Consider the following 14687-nt stretch of genomic DNA (forward strand, 5'->3'; position numbering starts at 1 on the left):
CTCTTCCCCTTTTCCCCCCCCCCCCCCCCCCCCCCATTAGATCTAGCACAGGGGTTGGAGAAGCAGCCCAGCTGGGCTGACTTGCCGCCCCCTACCGGATCTCGTGATGGGAATGGAAAGTCAGCACAACTGGACTGACTTCCTATCCCCAGCCTATGGTTGAAACGTTTTGACTTTCGAAACGTTTCGACCAGCCTCATTTTGTTTTGAGGCTATTTCAAGGGCTTTTGTTTTCTTTCGATTTTGCTGTTTTGACCTCAGAATTGGTCAAAACAGTGTTGAAACGAAACGGATGGCAAAATTTCGCACAGCCCTAATTCCTTTGCCTGGTTTGGGAGTCACATTACACTGTTTTAAATAATTTCAAAGCAAAGTTGAGTGGAACAACAGCCTCTCTAAAAGCTAGGCGCAGCCTCTTAGGCTGTTTTTGTTTCCCTCCCAGACTTGATAATTCAGGTGACTGTTGATAAAAATGAAGAGCCACATTTCAATACTTCCAGCATTAAGGATTTTACAGTATCGTGAATCAGGCCTCCAAGAATCCTGAGACTTTTAAATTGGTTATTTGGGTTCTTTTTGCTTCCTGTTTTTGGGGCATTTAAGATTCTAATTTTCAACATTTTCTTGGCTGTCAGGAGGTCCACAAACATGTTTCTAATGAAAACTGAGATTACTTCTTAATCAGATGTGTTCAAAAACTTGTGATTTCAAGAAAAACACAAGAATCTCAAGAATCGACAGCACTGTGAAGATTCCTGTAAATGCTGCTCCAATTAAATGAGTGGATTTGCTCTTATTTGTACTATTAAAGAATTTGATCCAAAGCTGCTTAACTAAATCTGTCATCAGTAGCATGAGGGTCAATATTTTTCCTGGATGGGTAAGCAAAAATTGTAATATTTTCAGTTTTCAATGTAAAGTCTAAGCCTATAATTGATTGGCACTTGAAGTAATGACAGACACTCTGGCCCAGTTGTGTCAAGACCTTTATGAATGGGCAAGGGGGAAGAGAGGGAGATAAGAGCAAAGATTCTTCCTGCTTCCAAGCAAGGTGGGCCCAGCCAGCCTCCATGCTTGCATCCCATATCACAAGATTCTGCCTTTAGCAGCTGCATTAGTATCCAGTTAAATCTGAAGGGGAGTCATAGCCCGAACCCACCTCTCTGTACAGCAGAAATAGCCCTATTCCATGGTCTGTCAAAGATTGGCCTAGGAACTGTGTTCCCCCTGCACTCCTCACAAAGCATTGTTTTCTGGCATCCCCATGAAGCAACACATTTCATACTGCCCTCGCATCCACAATTGTGCCTTAATATGGCAAGCCATTTACTACTGAGAATAACTTTAGCACATAATAAATAAATAAATAAATAAATACATGCATGCTTCCCACAGTCTTCATCCTGAAAAGGGAGAAGAGCCAGAGACTCCACTGAAATCCATTTGGGACTTTGTTGCTGCTGCTGATTTAATGTTGGAGGCACTCAGATGCTTTGATAAATGGACAGCAGCCAACAAGGAGAGAAGCAAAACCAGTGCAGACTGTAATTTTCAAAGGAACATAATGGAATTATGAGTGCATATGAGTCTCAGTCTCCATTCTTTTATGCTCAACGCTATAGGCACTTGCTAATACTTTGCTTTATATATGAGTTTTAGTTTGGAGACTAAATATGTTGTTTCTGCCATTTCAAATGGCTTTGGACTGAACTTGATATGTTATTTGCCCATCCAGATGCAAAGGGTAGAAAAGACTTGCACTTTTTTGTACATGAGAAAAACCATTTATTAGTTTGAAAGGAGTAAGAGTGAGGTTTCATGTTTTTATTTTAATATTTGATGCTAGAAGCAGCTGAAATAAATCGTAATTTCATGAAATTTTATTTTGCCAACATGGCCAAATCCTGACTCATGCCAAGTGATTGTAAAGTTCATAGTAACCCATTCAGTATGTCAACTGGTTCTGTCCAAATCAGGTGGAAACATGGGATTGGCTGGTTTGGGGATTGGTAAAAATTCTCTACCTGCTCCATGGACCAGCAGTCCTGATGTGAATCTTGGGCTTCCTGAAAAGGTGAAGAACAAAGAGTAAAGCAAGGTCCAGGTGATGGAGGCACTTGAAAGGCTTTCTAGTTCACATAGGCTAGGGACAGACATTACACATAAGCCAGTTGAAGGGATCAGAAACTGGTTTAAACCTATAACAGAACAGACATTCAGTATACATAAACCAGTTGCAAAATGGCTGAAACCGATTTGAGATAAACCTTGTTGAATGTAGTATCAGACTTAACTGATTTAACTCGAACTGGTTTATGCAATGTCTGTCCCAGACTCCTTCCTGGTTTAACTTAAACTAGAGTCCCCCAGCATCCTAGATACTTTGCAGCCCTGGGTGGGGTGCTCTGCTCCAGAGAGCTGGCCTGGCCCCTCCCCTCTGCTCCCTAGCTAGAGTTCTGGCAGAGACAGCAGGTACAGCTGTGTCCCCTCCCCCTAACTCCCTGCTCAAGCAGGGATTCCCCCATCTCCTCTCCCAGAGCATGGACTGTAGTTAGCACATGGTATGCTAGCTAATGCTGACAGGTGTCTGTGTAAGGCAGACAGGACAGTGTCCACCTAGGGCTTTTTGGAGCTAATCAACAGGTAGCTGGTAATGTCCCTCCATTTCTTCCTTGGAAAAAGTTGTTTAAGAAGAGTTTGAACTAATGAGAGAGGTTTTTGTTTTCTTGATGGGCTGATAAACATTGAGTTAGGGATGATAAACACTGTGTTATCAAATCCCTGCTGGGCTGGGCTGGAGCTGGGGTGGGGACCACTCCCTAATCAGAGAGTCCTGCCAGGGCCTGGCCACACACCCGTCATAGCTCAGCACTGTACATGGAAAGGGAGGGCTGCTTTAGTGCCCCCTGGCTTCTAGCCTGAGCCACTGCAGGCATGTGCCTGCATTTCTTCAGTCTAAAGGAGATGTCTTATCGGTTACAAACCTGTTCAGCCTAGTTAGGTTAGACTAACCAGCAACGATTGAATCAATTCAGGCTCAGGCTTTTTTAATGCCTGTCCTTAGCCACAGGGTATTATATTGCTAAGAAATTAGAGAGTAACTCTCAGTAGCATAACTAAGGCAGAGTTATTGGGGCATTAGCCTTGGCTGCCAACTTGGAGGGCTGGTGGCAGAAGAATAACATCTACCACTGCAGCCACACATCCACACCAGCAGCACAGACAGCCAGAGGTTACCACTGCCTCCATGTATCACAGCTGCCCTGGGTACCTAGCTGCTTTTATGCCTCTGGTAATCCCTACCCATCTTTGTCTTTCCTGTAATTATCACTATGGAATCTGAATATTTGATACCTATCTTCTCACATACCAAGGTGTAGGTAGCCTGGCTAGTTTGCTGAAGCTGTTAACTGAGGTCAAAGAGGTAACTGGGGTCAAAGCCAGAGGGTCAGTGTCTAACCCAGAGCCTAAACACTAGACAGGACATAGTCAAGGAGCAAGCTGTGTCTGATACCTGCAAGAACCAAGTTCCAACAATTCAAAACATGATGCAGAGGTCAAAGTTCAAGCAGGGTCAGCAACAGGTGGTCAGTTCTAGTATCAAGGCACAAAGGCAGAGAAACACCAGAGGCTCCAAAGACAGAAAGAGCCTCATTGTCCAGACAGCTTCCCTAGGAAACAGGAAGTCTTACATAGGTGGGAGACTCCAATCAGGGGCAGGGAACCCAGGCCAATCAGGGGCCAGTAGTAGAAGGTCTTTCCCCAGTGAGGTCCCTCTACTTGCAAGAGGGAAGAGAAGGTAGAAAGCTTCCTTTGTGAACTGTGGCCTGGTGGAGGGTTGAGCTGGTGCTTGGTCCCTGAGCTCCAAGATCAGGGGTTTGGGTCTGGTTCCTGACCTACTGGAAGAGGGAGTGAACAGAGTAAAACTATAACATTTAATTGATATGTAGAGGCCAGGAAGTGGGAAGCCAGTTTATCTTACAGCTTGCTGTTAGCTGTTTTCCTAGCTATGTTTGCATTCCAGCCTCTCATGTTTGTACATACACTGCATCCTTTCATTTATGCCCATTTCTCTCGCAGCTAAGTCCTGTCTTTATTAAATCACCATTTACGGCTCCTCAGCATTTGTTCCAGAAACGTTTATTGAAGCTGAACCTGCTTATACCAGGTTTAGACTTTGCCTTCTATTGGTATACTTTGTTTAGACAGGAACTCCATTCTTACAAATGCACTAGGCAGGCTAGTTGCTCTTTATGCTAATACATAGAGAGTTGGTTTGATTCAGTGATTCATACAGACAGCTTATTTGATTTACTTTTAATGCTGCAGATCCTTCTGGCTTTATGTAATGCTTTTTGGTCTTAGAGGACAGCAGTTATTGAAACAGCTTCTGACTTTTTGAGTTGCAAAATTAAAAATCATGGTTGAATAATCTCATACAGTCTTATTTAAACATAAAGGCCAGCTCTTTAACAGGGAAGGCTAGGAAGAAAGGAAGGTAGGCTACTAAAATGATCCCCAATGAAGCATGAGTAGTTGAAGGGATACTCCAGGTTAGATAATTCCTAGCAGTTATCCCTCCAACACATCCTAATATGGAGGTAGAGAAGAGCAGTTGAATTAGATTAGAATCTGACCAGTTGGCTTCTGACGAAGCAGATTTTTTGGCTTTCCTTTCTTCAGTTCTGCACATAGGAAACTTGATACAGGTGAGGATTTGGCCTTATGTGTAAGAGTTAGTAATACTGCTAGATGAAAATTGTATATCCAAGAAGTTTGAGCTGGTGGATGCAGCAAAATACCCTAAGTTATCCTTGGCTCATATTTGTCAAGAGAGGCCTCAACTACCCTTTTAGGGCAACTTGCCAGTTGCTTCATGCTACCGAAGTTGGGACCAAGACTCTGGACCTATCCATATCATCCTTCTCTGGAAGAATGCATTTGCTTTTGCAGGGTTAGCATTGCTTCAAAGTAACATTTGGTTTGGTAGCAGCTCCTAGAGTAACAAGGTAGTTAGTTATGTGCAGTGACACTAGTAATTTGAATGAGAAATGTTTGAAGTAGAAAGGGGCCTGCCTGGCCTGATGCAACAGGACATTTGACAGATGCTGAGTGCCCTCAGCACCCACAGACATCAGTGGGAGCCAGACTTGCTCAGCTTGTCACAGTAGGGTGGTGTGTAAAATAGCTCTGTGTTGGGACTTAACTTTACTGGCCATGGTGTGGTGTTCATGAAATATCTTCAAATGTTGGATGCATCTGTGGAAATTTGAAGCAAAAATTGTGTTGCTTAAAATTCAAATGGAATAGAGGAGGTCAAGGGCCAGGTTCTTCTGTCTTAACTCATGCTGTTTAGTTTCTTACTATAAAAATAGTCCCAATGTTGGAATGAATAAGGGTGGCAGCATCAGAGAGTTATTAAGGTTTTCAGATTTTTTTGAGTGCTCCAGTTGGTATCAGGTGCAGCTGAACATTCTTTACTTTTAGCCACATGAACTTGTGGACCTTGGGCTTTTGGGTGCGCTGTTGAGCTAAACAAACTGAGGAGCTAAGCACAGCCTCTTCAGTCTTGTAGAACAGCACAAGCCAATCTGTACCCAAAAAAAAGAAGAAAGAAAAAGGTGAAAGTCAATTTAAAAACTAAAATGTGGGAGGATTATGAAGCTGATTTTTTTGCCCAGATTAGACAAGTGGAATAAAATAGTAACAGACAAAGGGGACTCATAAGATAATTCTTATGCATCTTTACCAAAAGCTTTTTTCAATGATCAATTGCTGAGTATTAGAGAATAATATCAAGCTCTTTATATTGGGTAGAATCCACTGTAACAAGCTATTTTATGAGTATACTGGTTTCTTTCAAGTGTGCTACTAGGTGCTGGGTTAAATTTTTCTAGCCTTTCTTCAGAAGGCCAGTTTAGATTGTGGATACATTTGCAGTAAATATTTATCTGAAGCAAGCCTCTTAACATTACCCTGACCCTGTAGCATTCATTCAAACAATTTTCCTGCTCTGTAGGATCTGCAGTGCTGTGCTGAAGTCCTCATAAAGCATGGTTCTTTTCAGCTGTTACTATCATGCATAACAAGAGGCCATGATGGCATAACTGTAAACTTACACAGCACGGTCCATTTGTTCAGCCCTTCCTACACCTGAGATACTGATTAGCAATTCTGGGCAGTTCTTTCATTCCTCCCTGAGCAGCTGCTGTCATCATGGTATCACACTGCCTACTGTGATACCAGCTGCTCTCTGGATTGGTCTCAAGGCTTTGCTGCTTCCAGGATGGCACTGAAGCAATAAGACAGCAGGCACCCTCTCCACCTACGAAATGAATGTGTCATCCCTGGGACGTATTGTGCTTTTATTAGGCAGGGCCTACGTTCCTTCCTGTCCAAGTAGCAGCCAAAAACAGCACTTTGCTCATCTGTCAGGTTAGAGAAAGCAGTTCTAGACCAGCAAAATCACTTGTCACTCCAAAAAACACTGAGATGTCCCTTACTTTATACTCTCCTATTTCAATTCACTTAGAAAAAGCTGATTTTTGTAAGAGCCCAAAGTTGAGCAGCATCCCAAAAACTGTGCAAAAAATATCTGCAATTAATGTTTTTCAAAAGTAACTGAGTTGGAAATGTCAGTTGGTTGTAACTGCTCATGCTGAGCTCTGGTTCCACAAATTCTTAACAGTTGCAGAAAAGTGATATGAAGATTTAACTGTTTTAACTACTGCCATTTTTTTAAACACTGTGAAAAAACTGAATCTAAGGCTTTTCTCTACCTTTTCTTTCTTCACATGGATAATTAGACTTTAGTGGGTATGCACTTTATAAAAATAGCTAAACAGCAGAAATGGACATGGAAAATAAAAGCAAAATAATAATTAACACTTGTATCATGCAATAAATATTAAAAGTGCTATGCCAAAATTAACCAGCCAATCCTGACAACCTGCCAGGAGGAGGGGAGGAAGGTAGGTAAGTATTTCAGTCTCTGCTTTATAGATGGAAGAGACTGAGTTGGAGAAAGGAATGAATGGCCCAAAGCAACAGCAAGTCATGGGCACAGTCAGGGTGGCATGTTGGGACGTCCTGACTCTGAAATCCTGCGCTCAGTCTTCTAGACCAGAGATGCCCAGCTCATTTGGCCCTGTGGCCTGGATTCAGACTACGAAGTTTCTCTCAGGCCAGACAACCCGCCTCTGGGGGTAGTGCAGTGGCTCGTCAGCACAGCTGGAGCCACTACACTGTGCTCCAGAACCCAGGGGGTGAATGCCACCATTACTCACCTCCCTTTTTCCCGTGACTGTTGACTTCAGTCACCAGAGGCAATCCAAAACCCTGAATTTTGTGGAAGGCAAGGGGGTGAGGGGTGAGGTAGCAGTGGCATTCACCCCCTGGGTTCTGTTATCCTATTTAAAAAACACAGAAAAAGGATTTAATCTAGAATGGTAGAAAAAGGTTTGTCTGTCATTCAGTGTGACACATTTAGAACATCTCAGTGCTATGGAAACAATTGGTTTAGAAAGCTGGCATGGATTAAAGGTTTTTTGCATAACAGGCAGTTACACTGAAGATATGAACTTTGGAGGGTTTTCACTGGTAAACTAAAACACAGCAGAGATGAATCCCCCCCCCGGTGATGGTTAAAAGTCCAAGTATATTAAACGGTGGTTTGTGAAATTACAGCCATTGGAGTTCTACATGTGGTTTTCTTTGATTTGGATAAGAGACCAGGAGTGTGCATCTCAGCACAGAATTTGGGAGCTGGTAAAATCTATTGTTTTAAGACATTACATAAAATAATTAACATGGGGAGTTAATGGAACAGCTGTGGTATATGTGAATGCCTGCTGATGTCTTAACTCTAGTCTCCTCAGAATCAGAATTAAAAGAGGAATTATCATTCTGGTTTTCTTTCAGAATGTCTAGAAACTTGGCCAATTTCAATCTCATAATCTCCCTTATTATTGTGGATGGGCAATCTAATACATTTTCATAGATTTCATAAACATTAGGGCTGGAAGGGACCTCGTAAGATCATAGTGTCCAGTCCCCTGCCCAAGGGGTAGGAAGTCAGCTAGGCTCAAAGGAGCCCAGCAAGATAAGTATTCAAATGTTTCTTGAAAGCGTCCAGTGTAGGTGCTTGTACCACCTCTGGAGGGAGTTTGTTCCAGGCATTGGGGGCTTGGACAGTAAAGAAGTTTTTCCTTATGTCCAGCCTAAAATGGTCTTGCAGGAGTTTGTGACTGTTGAACCTTGTCATCCCCTGGGGTGCCCTGGTGAACAGGTGTTCCCCCAGATCCTGATGCACACCCCTTATGTACTTAGAGGCTGCCACCAAGTCACTCCTGAGCCTGTGCCTCTCTAGGTTGAAGAGTCCCATAGCTTGCAGCCTCTCTTCCTAAGACCTGTTCTTATGCCCTCTGATCATGCATGTGGCTCTCCTCTGGACTCTTTCAAGCTTCTCCACATCCTTCCTAAGTTGTGGAGCCCAGAACTGGATGCAGTACTCCAGCTGTGGTCTCACCAAGGTCAAGTACAGTGGGAGGATGACATCCTGGGTCTTGCTCGAGATGCATTGATAGATGCAAGCCAGAGTTTTGTTTGCTTTGCCGTCTGTGGTATTGCATTCGTGGCTCATGTTCATCTTGTGGTCAGTCATGACCCCCCCATGTCTCTTTCGGTCATGGTGCTAGCAAGTGTAGCACTGCCGAACCTGTAAGTGGGATGTGGGTTTTTGTCCCCAAAGTGGAGCATCTTGCATTTCTCCATATTGAATGCCATCAGGTTTTCATCCGCCCACCTTGCAAGCCTATTGAGGTTGGCCTGGATCAGCAGCCTATCCTCAAGTGTGGACACTCTTCCCCAAAGTTTGGTGTCATCAGTGAACTTGGCCAGCCAGTGTCCAGATCGTTAATGAAGACATTAAAAAGTACAGGTTCAAGAACAGAGCCTTGGGGGACATCACTAGTCACCAAATGCCATGTTGATTTGGTTCTATTTACTACCACTCTCTGGGTCCGACCTCGGAGCCAGTTTCCCAGTCATTGGACTGTGGAGTAGTCGAGGCCGCAGTTGCCCATGGGGACATCATGGGACATCAAGTCAAAGGCTTTTTTAAAGTCCAACTATATGACATCAACCTCTTCCCTTTTGTCCAGGTTATATGTCACCTGGTCATAGAAGGAAATGAGATTGGTCAAGCAAGATCTACTCACAACAAACCCGCGCTGGCTATCCCTCAGAATGTTGCCTTCTGTTAGCCTGTCAAGAATGGTTTCTTTGATAATTTTTTTTCTAAAATCTTCCTGGGGATTGAGGTCAAACTGATAGGCCTGTAGTTTCCCGGGTCGTCTTTCTTCCCTTTCTGGAAGATGGGCACCACACTGGCCCTCTTCCAATCTTTGGGTACTTTGCCCAAGCACCATGAGTTCTTAAATATCCTTGCCAGTGGCTGCACTATGGTGTCTGCCAGTTCCATTAGCACTCAGGTGCAACCAGCTGATTTATGGGGGTCCAGCCTCTCAAGATGCTCCCTCACAAGATCCATGCCAATGGTGGGCATATATTCATCTTCACCCCAGTCACACTGCATTATGTTCAGCAGAGTGGTGGTCCCTTTGGGCTGGTGAAAAACCAATGCAAAGTAATCATTAAGCAGATTGGCTCTTTCCTGGGTGCCAGTAGTCAGCTGTCCCAGCTGGTTTAGCAGGGGTCCAACGTGGTCCTTGTTTTTCTTTCAACTCCTCACATATCTGAAGAAGGACTTTTTATTGTCCTTGATTAATGTAGCCAGATGGAGTTCAGTTGCAGCCTTGGCTTTTCTAGTTCACTTCCTGCAGGTGCGGACCAGTACAGCATACTCCTCCTGAGTGGTGTTTCCTGTCCTTCATTTATTAGACATAAGAGGTCAATGAGTTCCCTGTTGAGCCAAGGGGGTTGTTGAACTCTTTTACTTCCTTTCCTATGGGTGGGAATAGATTCCTCTTGTGCTTCTAGGATCGCTTCCTTAAGGAGCAACCACTCCTCATGAACTTCCCTTCCTGTGAAATCATGGCCTCTCAGGGCCTCAAGACCAAGCCGCCTGAGCTTGTCAAAGTCAGCTTTCCTAAAGTCAAGGACTACTGCATTGCTGGCTGACTTGCCAGCTTTGCGATGGATAGTGAAAGTAATCAACTCGCGGTCAGTGTCACCCAGCTTCCCTTTGGTTCTTAGGTCACTGCTTAGATCATCCCCTTTGGTCAGTACCAGGTCATCCACGCATATAAGGAAGCTTTGTGACCAGTGAGATTTGGCCAAGTGCTCATCACACGAGATGTCCAGGTAGCTGAAGTCTCCCATGACAACCGTGCACTGAGAGCGTGGAGCCTTGGCCAGTTCCCTGGCAAATTCTTGGTCAGGCATTTGTTCCTGGTTTGGAGGTTTGTCATCGACTTTTACCATTGTATCCCCTTCACTATGTTCCCCATGTATTCTAACCCAAAGGGTCTCCAGTCATTCTCCTTGGATGCCAATCTCAGCTTGCAGGGACGTGTTGCTCTCCTTCCCATAAAGAGCTACACCCCTGCCCCTCTTTTCTGCACAATCTCTCCTGTACAGGGTATAGCCATTTATACTGGTAGTGCAGACATAAGAGGCGGCCCACCAGATCTCCGTGATCCCTATGAGATTGTAGTCGTTTCTGTTTAGCAGAAGGACCAGCTCTTCCTGTTTATTCCCCAAACTCCTAGCATTAGTGTACAGGCACATAAGTTTGCCGTTGGAGGCCCTAGGCTTCCTTGTACTCATGGAGAAGCTGGGGTAGGAGTGGGTTCCCTTGAGCATCCTAACCTGCTGGTATTGCGGTTGATGCTTAGTGAGCTTGCTCCGATGGCTGTCCACCCATCCTCCAGCGAACTTACTTGACTTTAATGTTAGGTTGGCTCAAGATGAAGGGACCTCTTTAAAATGTGATGTACATTATAAACAGCCCAACTTGATTTAATCTGTTTTGTAGGTTAGTTTCAGTTGAGGAAAAATATTTGTCTTTTCCTTGCTATATTATTTTTTCAAACGAAATACATTAATCAGTAAGTCAATTTTTCCATATTTCTGCAAGATATTTGTCATTTATTGAATCACGATCTGCCAATAGTAATCCTTTTGCTACTGCTGCTGCCAAAAAAGAAATAAATGAAAAATGCAAACATTAGCAAAATAGATGCGTTAAAGTAGAGAATCAAATTTTGCTGAGTTAAACTGGTGTCAATCTAAAGTTAACTCTCTGTGGCCGCATCTACACAAGACTTCGATTGCACAGTAGCTAGTTACTACTGCACAGTAGTGTTGTGTGGCAGGAAGTTTTTCACAGTGCTACTGTGCAGTAGTAACGAGCTACTGCACAGCATCAGTGACTTTACTGCGCAGTCATTTAGTACTTGTTTATACCTTACTGTAACTAAGCAACTTTTACCATATAACATATTGCACTGGTCATAGACCCACTTTAAATACCTATGATAAGGTTAACATGTAAAACAGATCAGAGAGCCAGGTCCAAAGGCTGTTTATTATCATCAGCTGTACATACATGTCAAGCAAGAGAATAGAGGTGCATGATCACTACAAAATTACCCGCAACTGTCAGCCACTCAACACCTACTCTCCGGGCCAGCAGGCTATGAGAAAAAAGATGCCAAAGAACTGAAAACATCAAGGAGCACTTTGCCTAAAAGAGCGAGATTGCTGTAAACTGTGTCCATGACAGCAGGGTTGGAAAAACCTGCTGCCTACTGGATTGCCCCTGGTGCCAGTGATGCTGCCATGTATATAGTACTGGCAGGTTCTACCCTTTCCTCAGCACGTTATCTGAAGGTTTTGATTTATTGAAAGCAAACTTTTTTCCATTAAAATTGGGGTGTATGGAGCAAGTATTTTCAGCTATGCTAAATTTCTTTATCCACTGTTGTTAACTGCATCAACTTATTGTTCACTTCAACTCCTGTAGCAACCCGGTGTTTGTTTAACTAAAGATATAGAAAAGTCCAAAAATTGTGATATGGAATGTATATGATCTCAAGAAACTTGGAATGAAAATGAAAAGCTGAGTAGAAAATAAATCACTATTTTGGAATTTGAGGAAGTAAAAAATCATGCCAAAAGGCTTGGAAAGCTGTACATTTTTTAAAAGGGTCTCCCTTAGCCACCTTGTTATACATTCAGCCTCACTCTTTGTATGTGTAATTGAATTACAAATCTGCCTGCCTATAAGCCCCTATAAGTGATGTAACCTTGTGAGATAGGAAAGTACTTTTCCTATTATATTCACAGGGAATGGAGGCAGGAGTAGATTACATGACATGCTGCAGATCATATGAGAAGTTTGTGGCAGAGAAATAAGGATAGTTAGATGGCCAAGATTTAATCCCACAGGTCTTTTGCAGCACAAAAAATGCACTCCTAAAAACAAAAAAACTCCTCAGTCTGACTGAAAATATACCCTATGTGCTGTTGGACAGCTTAGCACTTTGATGAATGAGTTGGTCTCACTAACAAGTGAAAATAAATGTTGCATCCTGCGTACTGCCCTGCAGTCCTTCTCTTACAGTATTTATACCATTCCATTAGTGGATGCAGGGTAAGTGCAACATAGGTATAAATTTTGTTTATGGATATAGTTATGTATGTTTTTAGTACCGTGATGAAAATAATGGCACCAGTCCAAGCTATAGGGAAAAAAAATCAGTGCAAAGACTTCTTCTGGCTTCAGTCGCTTGGAATTAGGCCCATATTTTTTGCTTCACTGTAGGAAGCATTCCTACCCTAACAGGGTTTAGGTTGTGCCCCAGTGACTCTCTAGCAAGTTGACAGTAACAAAGTAAGATTCTTTTTCATCCTTGTGTGTATCTGTTTCATATGGTTATTGTAACAGGTGCTCTCCTTTATGTTACAGATTTAAATGCAGCAGAGAGCCAATACCCAACACCATACAGTGCGAATACTGCACAGTAGTGTTGTGTGGCAGGAAGTTTTTCACAGTGCTACTGTGCAGTAGTAACGAGCTACTGCACAGCATCAGTGACTTTACTGCGCAGTCATTTAGTACTTGTTTATACCTTACTGTAACTAAGCAACTTTTACCATATAACATATTGCACTGGTCATAGACCCACTTTAAATACCTATGATAAGGTTAACATGTAAAACAGATCAGAGAGCCAGGTCCAAAGGCTGTTTATTATCATCAGCTGTACATACATGTCAAGCAAGAGAATAGAGGTGCATGATCACTACAAAATTACCCGCAACTGTCAGCCACTCAACACCTACTCTCCGGGCCAGCAGGCTATGAGAAAAAAGATGCCAAAGAACTGAAAACATCAAGGAGCACTTTGCCTAAAAGAGCGAGATTGCTGTAAACTGTGTCCATGACAGCAGGGTTGGAAAAACCTGCTGCCTACTGGATTGCCCCTGGTGCCAGTGATGCTGCCATGTATATAGTACTGGCAGGTTCTACCCTTTCCTCAGCACGTTATCTGAAGGTTTTGATTTATTGAAAGCAAACTTTTTTCCATTAAAATTGGGGTGTATGGAGCAAGTATTTTCAGCTATGCTAAATTTCTTTATCCACTGTTGTTAACTGCATCAACTTATTGTTCACTTCAACTCCTGTAGCAACCCGGTGTTTGTTTAACTAAAGATATAGAAAAGTCCAAAAATTGTGATATGGAATGTATATGATCTCAAGAAACTTGGAATGAAAATGAAAAGCTGAGTAGAAAATAAATCACTATTTTGGAATTTGAGGAAGTAAAAAATCATGCCAAAAGGCTTGGAAAGCTGTACATTTTTTAAAAGGGTCTCCCTTAGCCACCTTGTTATACATTCAGCCTCACTCTTTGTATGTGTAATTGAATTACAAATCTGCCTGCCTATAAGCCCCTATAAGTGATGTAACCTTGTGAGATAGGAAAGTACTTTTCCTATTATATTCACAGGGAATGGAGGCAGGAGTAGATTACATGACATGCTGCAGATCATATGAGAAGTTTGTGGCAGAGAAATAAGGATAGTTAGATGGCCAAGATTTAATCCCACAGGTCTTTTGCAGCACAAAAAATGCACTCCTAAAAACAAAAAAACTCCTCAGTCTGACTGAAAATATACCCTATGTGCTGTTGGACAGCTTAGCACTTTGATGAATGAGTTGGTCTCACTAACAAGTGAAAATAAATGTTGCATCCTGCGTACTGCCCTGCAGTCCTTCTCTTACAGTATTTATACCATTCCATTAGTGGATGCAGGGTAAGTGCAACATAGGTATAAATTTTGTTTATGGATATAGTTATGTATGTTTTTAGTACCGTGATGAAAATAATGGCACCAGTCCAAGCTATAGGGAAAAAAAATCAGTGCAAAGACTTCTTCTGGCTTCAGTCGCTTGGAATTAGGCCCATATTTTTTGCTTCACTGTAGGAAGCATTCCTACCCTAACAGGGTTTAGGTTGTGCCCCAGTGACTCTCTAGCAAGTTGACAGTAACAAAGTAAGATTCTTTTTCATCCTTGTGTGTATCTGTTTCATATGGTTATTGTAACAGGTGCTCTCCTTTATGTTACAGATTTAAATGCAGCAGAGAGCCAATACCCAACACCATACAGTGCGAATCGCGGAACCGTCCAACCACAGCAGCTTGCAGATGCATTCCTG

General features: G+C 42.8%; 1 protein-coding gene across 8 annotated transcripts in view; it reads left to right on the plus strand.

The window, feature by feature from the left end:
- The window catches only part of ARHGEF28 (Rho guanine nucleotide exchange factor 28), a 220597-nt gene that overhangs the window by 204855 nt on the left and 1055 nt on the right, over nt 1-14687 (plus strand). For all 8 annotated transcript variants that reach the window (XM_025205648.1, XM_025205646.1, XM_025205647.1 and 5 more), the window contains one exon: nt 14599-14682. In XM_025205648.1, coding sequence (XP_025061433.1) covers nt 14599-14682 — 84 coding nt within the window. The remainder of the gene's footprint in view (nt 1-14598; nt 14683-14687) is intronic.

The sequence above is a fragment of the Alligator sinensis genome, unplaced genomic scaffold (assembly GCF_000455745.1).
Source record: "Alligator sinensis unplaced genomic scaffold, ASM45574v1 scaffold274_1, whole genome shotgun sequence".
Lineage (NCBI taxonomy): Eukaryota > Metazoa > Chordata > Crocodylia > Alligatoridae > Alligator > Alligator sinensis.